Source organism: Watersipora subatra, chromosome 8 (assembly GCF_963576615.1).
Source record: "Watersipora subatra chromosome 8, tzWatSuba1.1, whole genome shotgun sequence".
NCBI lineage: Eukaryota > Metazoa > Bryozoa > Gymnolaemata > Cheilostomatida > Watersiporidae > Watersipora > Watersipora subatra.
Window position 1 is genome coordinate 51,502,053 of NC_088715.1, and position 10,361 is coordinate 51,512,413.

General features: G+C 35.3%; 1 protein-coding gene across 1 annotated transcript; it reads right to left on the reverse strand.

Moving 5' to 3' along the window:
* Window positions 1–112: 112 nt before the first annotated feature.
* On the reverse strand, window positions 113–6,573 carry LOC137402685 (uncharacterized). Its single transcript, XM_068089191.1, has 5 exons — window positions 6,552–6,573; window positions 4,155–4,454; window positions 2,109–2,155; window positions 1,815–1,916; window positions 113–301 (listed from the first exon to the last, which is right to left on the reverse strand). Exons 1-5 carry the CDS (start codon window positions 6,571–6,573, stop codon window positions 122–124), a joined length of 651 nt encoding a protein of 216 aa, XP_067945292.1. The 3' UTR covers window positions 113–121.
* Window positions 6,574–10,361: the final 3,788 nt, after the last annotated feature.

Below are 10,361 nucleotides of genomic sequence, written 5' to 3' on the forward strand. Positions count from 1 at the left end.
CTTCACAATTTACAACAAATCGAAACATTTACGCATTCTTTTAAACATGAATTGGTAAAAGGTGGAAAAGCAGGTACGTCAGTCTGGCAGAAATTAACTAGCATATGAACTTGGGTTGAGGCTAAGTGCAATTCTTCAATGCATTAATAATCAATCCTATGCAACCAACACTCATCGAACCAACCCAAAGCCAATAGCTGATAGGAATAAAGCTGTCACTGCAAGCATCTGGTCCAGAGGTGAGCTGAATGGCGTGCCCAATCGTGTTAGTAAGCCAGCCAATGAAGAGTAATGCATATGCCTGCCAATAAATCATAAACAACTAGATGAATGCCCGGTGTTGCATGGGTAGTAGAATGATTAACCAATGAATTTGAGTAACTTACCTAGTAAGCTAGTAATATAAGCTAGTTTAAATCTTTACTTTAATAAGAGTCAAGTTTGAAGCTAGCTTAATAATCGTTACATGCTTAATCACTAATCATCAAGCATGCTAGTTAGTAACCACTAGTATTTTCCCAAATGCTTCAGGCGTATGTACTTTAACTAATGTAATGAATATGTTCACAATTATTCATCATTACAGGCAATTGTATGTGTAGTCCAGTGGTAAAGCAGGCCTGTCTGCAGACCTGGAGGTTCCGAGTTCAAATCCAGTGCGAGGTGTATTTTTCGTTGCTATAACTGGAGACGTGAATGACATAAATTAACGACAAATGACAAACACCGATTTATAAAAGGTTTCACCGAAGATTTATGGAAAGTTGTTTTTTGTGATGCATACGTTAGCTATATCCCTTGCACTCAATACAAGTTAGTTATACAGCAAGATTAACTCTGCCCATAGAGGCACTTGTCAGTACCGCGTAATAAGAAAATTGCCAGGGTAGTCCAACAACTGGCTTGCTTATTCACAAGCCAAGTGTTTTTAGGATAATTGTTGCTGGGAATCCTAAATGAAATTTCTTAATTTTTTCATTTGCCAAGTCAGCAAGGTGAATATCTTATCATACTAAAATACTTTTCTAAGCCAATTTGAGGACTCCTGTTTAGCATGTCTACCAATAATGCCAAAAGATTGATGGAGTATTTGAAGCTGAACAGGAAAAACTCCTTTTAATCTAGTGTGGCTTCAGCCGAACAAAATTGTTAGCATTTTGTCGATGATATTAAGCAATACTCAGAGAATTCCCAGTCTTTTTTATAGAGGATTTCCTCTCGTAGTTGACTTTTTGTGTTTAGTGATAAGCGTAGGAAAGGCAACCAAGATGATGTGATCAAAAAACAAGATGTCGGAACTTTAATGTAGTCAATCAAAATGTTTACGTTGCGCAAAAATAAAGGATCTTTAGAAAGCTCATGTTCAGTGTTGACGTAGAATAGACTGGATCAGCATTCTGCCTAATTCAACAGAAACTAAATAATGCTTAAACTGATGAAATTTTTTCAACCAATACCTTATTAGAACGATAATAGGACACTACTGGTTGATTGCCACCCTCTGAAATGCTTACAACTTTTTGCAGAAATATGATCATGTCTTGTATACTAAACTAAAACTACAATACTAAACCACAGCGCAGTGATTTGAATAACACTTATATTGATAGTATTTCACGAATCATGCCGGAAACAATAAAGTTAACAGATTACTTGCAAGAAATTTGTTGATTTTTCAGCAGAACTAAAATGTACTAATAGAGTTAAGACAGACTCTAAAGAATATGCTATCTTAGTATAAAATGACAGAATAAATGTGTGTAAAATAAAGAAACATTCCCTATAGCAGCTGGTAAGGTAAGATAACCACTCACTAGTCTAGGTGGTTGCAAAGCAAGAGAAGACCGGTTGAAGAGAGCCACTCCAATTAAAGGCATCGCAAACCACGGTTGTGTTGTTGTTATCTCCCTCCATTTCTGTAACACATCGAGTCATAAGCTCACATGCTGCAAATACTTATCTAGCTTACTACCTGCTATAAAATGTCATCATATGATGAGGAAAGCCATAGACATGCATTGAATATCCATGGAGTTTTTAGCCTATTGAAGGCATGGTTCACAGGCATACGTTTCACTTTCACCATGCTGTTTAAACTTCACACTTACCCTATAGGCATAGCAGGAGATCTTTCCTTCCCTGTGCATTGTTTTTGCTGCAACACAAACAGATCTGCAGTTGCTTGTATCCAACACGCATAAATCCTAATGGTTTTGCAAATAATGATCTTCAGTGTGCGGTTTGTTCCTAGATGTACATCAGAGTTTTCAATGTGTCTAAAACTTTTATTCTGGCTAACGGTAACAATTAATACTAGCTAGTATAAAGTGTTGCCCTGTAAAGCTGACTGGAATGGGTGTTAAGAGTTCAAATCCTGCCTATAATAATCTTTTATCTAAAACTTGTGGCTGAAAAAGAGTGACACACAATGTACACACTCACTATCATATACAGATTACACATATTACACATCACCCTGACATCTATGACTAAAACAGGTTTGAGCTGACATTTTATTGGAGACAACATAAAGGTTAATGATTTTAGCATAATTAGAAATTGAAATTTTAATATTTAAAAAATTAAATATAATATAATACTTCAATATTTTAATATAATATATTAAAATATTAAATGTTGAAGGTTTGCTAATAGTAAATAAGCACTTTAATAATGTAGTATAGCTTTAAACTCACTTTGGTAGTACAAAGTTGAACAAATTATATCTTGTAGTTTATTAAATAACTTTCAATCTTAGAAAAAACTTCAGGATAAACTTGATTTGGTACATTCAACTGGTAATTACAAAAAATTCATGTGTGGATGATTGCATCATACTATATATTATTAAAAACCTCAAACAGTAGACAATCTGATTTGGACAAGCATGTCATTGTTGTTTTAATTGTAACCAGAAAAGCTCACGATAACTATTTTGAAGAAACATTGATATGTGTTTTTGGAATCGAAAGAACCAATAATAGAAGACCATTTCAACAACAATAACTTAATAAGCTCTATTGATAAATCCTACTTTATCATTGTGTATATGTGTCTGTCATTCTTGGTAAACGCTACTCATTTCTACATTTTTTGACATTGAAAAGGCTTTGAGAAACTAGAGGAGTGAGTTGCGAAGAGATTTTAGAAAAGATTAAGCAACTTATATGCATTTTACTGTTCGTATAACGTAAAATCCCGGAATGTAAATGTAAATTTGTAATAATGTAAATTTTCCCGGAATAGATTATTCAAGTTGTAGGACTGTAATTATTTGGCTGTAGATTGATTGATTACTGTAGATTGATATCGTATGGCGACTCCTTGTGCTGTCTGTATCAACCTGATGATCTTTATTTCTAAAGTACGTCAGAACTGAAGAAACTGGCAGCAAAGATGATAGCAATGAATGCCTTCAACTGACAGTCCTTCTCAACTTGAGGCACGAGTTTAAAACAAGAGAAGACAACTATATTATAAGTATCTACAAATTAGTTAATGGATTAGCTAATGTAGTTAGCTAGCTCATTCATCTAGTCTATATATATAAACTAGCGGAATGCCTGGTGTTGCACGCGTATTAAAAACAGCTTATATACAGTGAAAGGTAATCTAGTTTAGTTGCCTGCCATTAGCCTGGCACATTGCCAATGGCTAATTTGAGCAAGCTACTATCCGTATTGTTAAACTTAATATTAAGAGCCATGAAAGCAAGTTTTAGTGATGTTGCGCTGTAATCTAATGCAGAGACGCTATGCGTATTTTACCTAGATAACCACTCATATTGCCTAAAGAATCCAATGCATCTCGTGTAGCTCAATTGGTTGGCTAATGCATGGTGAAGGGGAGGTTCTGAGATCAAATCTTCTGCGATACGGACTCTTCATACTAAGATTTTAATACTATAGCTGGACAGACCGAATCACAGACTGAATCACAGACGGACAGACACAGAGATTTATATACCGTATATAGCTGTATACAATTGTGGGTAAGTATGTTGAGCATCTTTGTTTTTACTCTTAGTAGATATCAAATGAATAATAATAATAGTGAAATTAAAAACAATACAATAATAAACTGTCATTTTTTACAAATTCAGTCATCGATTGCAACCTACAAAGTTTCTGTAAGTTGACAAATAATACACTAACCTGTGCATTTTGCGATGTAGCTTCCTGAGAGGACAAAGAAAGCAAACACTCCCGCACGATCCTGCGCCTTGTAAGAGGTCCTTCGCATGATCAAGCATAAGAAGCCGCTCTTAGCTGCAGATTTTTTTTCTGTGTCAACGCATATGTCTGGTATTATACTCTTGACAGGCTCTACATGTGCCTGCTTAGAAGAGACTGCGATCGCTGAAAACCGTTTGTCTGTGGCCGCAGCAAGGGCGGTGGAGTGTTCAATACCGCCGGCATTGCCTAGGCTGCGGGAGTGACGATATTCGCATTTACCTAGCAACAGAGATAAACCTAGGCTGATGTAAGCTTGAGCTCTACTTCTATGACAGAGTGTATCTAAAAAAATTTATCAAACCAAACAAGTATATGGTGTACGAAACTTGAAGGGAGTCAGTGACACTCTCACAAATCACCCATATGAGATAAGTAACAATTCAATTTGACCGAAAACCCTTTCCTAGGCCTATTTCACAAAAATAACTTTATTGAAGCATTTTGGCAATTTTCATTCAAAAGAAAAGAACTACAAGATGATGAATGAACGCTAAATGAAGTGAATCAACTTCAATGAAATAAGCGTTTTGGGATCATGTTGTCACAATTAAAGGTTTACGTGCAACAAAATTATTGTTTCAGTTATATGGTACCAAAAGATTCATCCTGTTTTACTCTGCTGTGTTGTAGGTTCAATATATGTGGAAATGTGATTACAAGCTTTTAAAAGCTCAAAAATGAACAGTTAATCGCAGCCTTCACGAAAACGCCCAAGTTTGAAATCCCTTCATTTTGACGATGTACTCAAGCAACATGGTTATCGTTTAGACACGTGATGTTATCACGTGAAATTAAAGGCTAATAAAAAGCTCAATATAAAACATCTTGTAGCACTAGTTTATGACAAACACTTCAGGTTCTACCAGAAAGCCTGTATCAAATATAGATGCTCGCTATGTTACAGTTTTGTTTCGACTTGGTCTAATCATCTAGTCGTAATCTGATCATGTGACCGATATTTCCTGCCAATTGGCCAATATCAAATCAAAAAAACTTTAAAGGTTGTCTTGCAACAAAATTCACATTACAGTTATTAAGTATCAAAAGATTCCCCCTGTCTTACTCTGCTGTGTTGAAGGTTCAATATATATGGAAATGTGGTTACAAGCATTTAAAAGCTCAAAAATGAACAGTTAATTGCAGCCACCATAGGTTGGAATCCCTTTCCAAGACAGCTCAAATGGGACGTAGTTGAAAATGATGGCTTCTGTTTACACTTTTATGCAACCTCATTTGTCGAAATATTTTCACAAATATACTTCATGCATTTTATAAAACCAAGTCTATTGTTCTTATGCGTCTATTTCATCATCATTGTAATGCGGTCACTTTGACCTCTGATATCTCAAAACCTAACCTAAAAATTCGTTTAATTTTTTAACCTTGACTCGAAAGAGTGCATATCATTCTCTGATAAACATGACAAGCCTGTTGGTCACCTGTGATAAAAAATGTTTTAGAAATTGTTCGCATTATTTGGCAGGAAGTATGGGTCACATGGTCAGATTACGGCTAGATGATTCGACCAAACTGAAACAAAACTGTAAAGTAGCGAGCATCTATATTTGATACGGGTTTTCTGATAAAACCCAAAGTGTTTGTCATAAACTAGCGCTACAAAGCGTTCTATATTGAGCTTTTTATTGGCCTTTAATTTCACCTGATAACATCACGCGTCAAAAAATGACCTCGTCGAGTTGAGTACGTCATCGAAATAAAGAGATTCCAAACTATGACGTTTTCGTGATAGCTGGGATTAACTATTCGTTTTTAGCTTTTAATGAGCTTGTAATCACATTTCTATATATTTTGCACCTACAACACAGCATAGTAGGACATGGTGAGTCTTTTGATATCAAATAACTGTAATGTGAATTTTGTTGCAAGTCAACCTTAAAATTAGGTCAAAAAACCTTATTAAGCCTAAATGAATGAAGGTTTTTTGTCACAACTCACCTTTTTGGAGGAAAGTTAAACTCAAATCGGCTGGAATGCTCTAATTAAGCGTAATCCATGAAGTAATCCTTTTTGGAGAATTGAGTCATGATTCATTCATTTTAAAAAAAGTTGCAACTTTGCTATGCATGATTTGTCGCAACTCGTACACATAAGGCTACATTGCAAGGCCTTATTTGAATATATTTAATATAATAACTAACTTTTTGTACAGATGCTGTCATTCTTAAAATGTCAGTAGATAGAATTAACTCTGTAAGTTTCATCATATAGCAGTTTATGACGTATTGGCTCATAATGACATCACAAGAAAGCTGGAGGTGTTCATACTAACCCGAAAAGTGAGCATACTGTACATACCCCCATCTGATGCCGATGCCATTGTTGAACTAAATGATTCCTCTCAACAATGCATTTTCTTAGGTTTGAGCAATCCCTATACAGCAGGGGTAGGGAACTTATGGCTCTGAAGCTATATGTGGCTCTTTTGATGATTTCATCTGGCTCTTTGATAAATCAGTGGAAAAAATAATCCATAATTTTGCTGACAATTTAATTAAACTAATAATATAAATAATGCTGAAATAACAGTAGCAATAATCGAAATGAAAAATAATGTCCATTTAATAAAAGTATATTTTCATTTGCAAATTTTTGATCTGGCGCGCAGCAAAGAGTTTCTAGTGCTTTCTGTACTCCGCTGTCCGTTTTCACTATGTTTGGCTTTATATATGCATGCGAGCAATCATCTTCACATGAAGAATATTAAAACGAACCTGCGGTCAAGTTTAACAGATGAAAGCCTAAATTGTGAGAGTGAGTTGACCTCACACTTATGGGTTCGGCGGGAAACAAAACGTTCACTCTAAACGTCAAGCGAGATATTGTATTTGAGTCAGGTACACTGTGCACATAGCAATCTGCAGAGAAGTAGAGAACTGATGATATGATGGTTCTTTTATACAAAAACTGTGACAGCATGATTGGCGTCAAAGGATAAACCATGCCAAACACAACTTGGTATATGTGTGACGCACAACATTAGACAAAATATACATTTAATGTTTTAGACACAGATGGCACGACCAAAGTTCACAGGAAAATATATCATTAAGTATGATGAAATGTATCAAGAATAAACTTTGAAGGCAGAGACAGAATGAGATTGTTGACCTTAGACATTGTTTATAGTAATTAATTTTGGCAATGACTGTCGATATAAATAAAACAGTAAACATAGCATAGCTTGCGTAAATGAGTGTTGTTCTTGGAATGTTACTGCGATGTTATTATGAGATAATGATTGTGGTATAAGGCTGACATATTCAGGTCAACTGGGGGCGGGTCTTCTTCTTTGAGATATTATGATATCTTACAAAATGGGTGCGTAGAGCTGAACCTCACCACATATCAACCGGACTACAAAGCTATCAGCAAAAGCATGCGGCATCAGAAGTCGTATTAATAGTAAGAAGTACTTTTCATAATACCTTTGTTATAACATAGTTATAACATTTTTTATAACGTTGTGTTGTTCAAAATAAATCCAGTTTTCTTATACTCTAAAAGTGCTCAAACATGCTAAATTTGTTGATCTTCCTTTTCCATTTTACATTTTCGAGATTTAAAATATACATACGGCTCTACTAAAATTAAATTTTGAAATATGTGGGTTTTGTGGTCAGTGAAAAAGGTTCCTGACACCTGCCCTATAGAATCAAGTGTGACGTCTGCTTAGCTTACAGCAAACAGAGGCTATGAGTGTTTTTAGAGCATTAGTGTCCTGGCAGTCTAGTCTGCCACAGAAGGTCCGTCAGGTATGCCGTTTGGAATTATCAATAAACTGGTGGAATGTCCGGTGTTGCACGAGTATTAAAACAGATTATTAGCAGTGGCAGGTAATGTAGTTATCTGCCACTTGCCATTAGCCTGGCACATTGCCAATGGCTAATTTGAGCTAGCTAGACTAGACGATATGATTACCCTGATATACAATTTTTTCACTTTATAAAGCGAAACATGGTAATTTTTTCATCTCACCATACAAATTTTATTTCACCATACGAATTCAAGAAAATTTTTGCCCGAGTTCAAATTTGGAAGTCGGCGTACTTATGACGTACGTCAAAATAACAAAGACACCAAAAAGCTGTTTGCCGAAAATAATTTCATAATGCCTGAAAGAGATACGATGACCGATTTCTCTCAGTTCAGCAATTTTTGTCTGTAAAACGGAGATATTTTCCCTTTAGAACTGGTTGCAAAGTTTTAGTTGCAATCTCTTCAAGCGGGTTAGTGGTCAAACAACTTCTCTAAACCTGGTAACAAAAATTTACTTCGTCACGAAAACAGCATCATTCGGGCTTTCTTGCTGAATTAGGTTGAAAAAGGTTTAAACAGGTTCGCTAAAAGTTATTGTCAAAGGTAAACAGAAAATGATAAGCGATGAAATTTTAGCGATAAAACGTTGAAATTCAGTAAAATAGTTAAAAAATGCATACTAAAGCTTAGCTTTAGGCGTGTCTGTTTACTAAGCTGAACTTATTTGAGGGGAATTCAAAGTTTATTCAAAAGCACGCTTGTTTTGAAGGTAAGAACTCCCTACGGTATTTACTGGACATGGTACATTATGTTACATTTTATTGCAGATCATAACCACTAAATACAATAAAGTTATTTACAGTAACTTTATTATATTTAGTGTATTGAGTTTTTACCTTCAGGACAAACGTAAGTAACTATAGTTACTTAGGTTAACATACTATTTTGGTCCTAACCTATAATATGTAAAGTACTTAAATCAAATTTTGACAATTCTTGCCACGGTATGTTGGCATTATAAAATTACTATAGTTTCTATACCCTTACATACAATTTTTTCACCATACGATGCCAACCATGAAGCGGATCAAAATTGTTTCCTGAGGTTTGAGTAAGCTACTATCCGTATTGCTAAACTTACTAATAAGAGCCGTGAGAGCAAGCTTTAGTGATGTTGCGTCATAACCTAATGCAGTCGCTATGCATATGTCAATATAGATAACTACTTATATTACCCAATAATCCAATGCATCTCACATAGCTCAATCGGCTAGCTTACTGCCTGGCGAAAGAGAGGTTCTGAGATCCAGATTTTTCATTCAAAGATTTTAATAGCTATGGCTGGACAGACCGAACCATAGGCTGAATCTCAGATGGGCAGACACGGAGAGTTATATATATTTAGATAATCTTTCATTGATTTCATTTATATTATTTCTCTCTGTATTTTTTGTCATAAAACAATCATTTGCACAAGTATTCTCAAATGCTAAATGGCAGATGTGAGATTGTCGGTCTCCTATGATGAATGTCATGAGTTTGAGTTTTGTACTAACCGATCTTTTATTCTAAGCTGTAACAACCAGAGATAGCCTTAGTCACCTCAACTGACTGCAAATCTTAAACTATTTTTTTGTCTCATTATTTAATTTATTTTAAACGGAATTGACGGAATGTGAATAACGTTAATATTTATCTAAAACAGAGAGGGAGAGAGAGGGAGAGAACCCTGGCTCTAATGCTGGTTTTAGGCAGGCACAGCTTTTATTATAGAAAAGATTACAAACAATAGCTTTAAGATTTTAACTAGATCTTGTCTGAGCCGAGTGGCACAGAAAACTCTGTGACTGAAAACACAATCCGTTGCAGAGAGCAATTTAAAGTTGGATGTCAATACTGTTACCAACAGCAGCGGCTTTTTAAGAATTGAACTCCAACCCGTTGTCTGCACATTAGGTGTTTTAGACCACTAGTCCACAACTTCTTTGTATTATTTCTCTTCAGACTTTAAATCTGCGTCAAAACTAATACAGGAAAGTAAATCAAATAAACTATAAATAGATCCAAGACAGACTTGTAAATTCTAGTATCACGTCCCCGATTTGACCATATTAGGGCTATTTATATGTCCCTTAGACTATGCACATACTCTCAGAAAATTGGTCACTTGTTAACCTAGTTAAAATTCTAAAGGTTTAAGAATCTACTTCCAAGATGCCTGGTAGAAACCTAAAAAAGCCAGTTTAAGTATTAGTTTTAGATGAGAAACTGCGGGAAAAGCTTTTGAAAAGTCAAATGCAGCAATAGCAACAGCAATAGGATCAAAGAGGTCGATTAGGTCAGTAACAG

What these genes read in the sequence shown, in the direction of transcription:
- LOC137402685 (XM_068089191.1), bottom strand. Translation starts at nt 6,573, where the DNA reads ATGGCATCGGCATCAGATGGGG. An exon ending in GGCATCGGCATCAGATGGGG is followed by an intron (nt 4,455 to 6,551) that starts GTATGTACAGTA and finishes CTCTGTTGCTAG; the next exon opens with GTAAATGCGAATATCGTCAC. An exon ending in CTTTGCAACCACCTAGACTA is followed by an intron (nt 302 to 1,814) that starts GTGAGTGGTTAT and finishes ATTTATTGGCAG; the next exon opens with GCATATGCATTACTCTTCAT.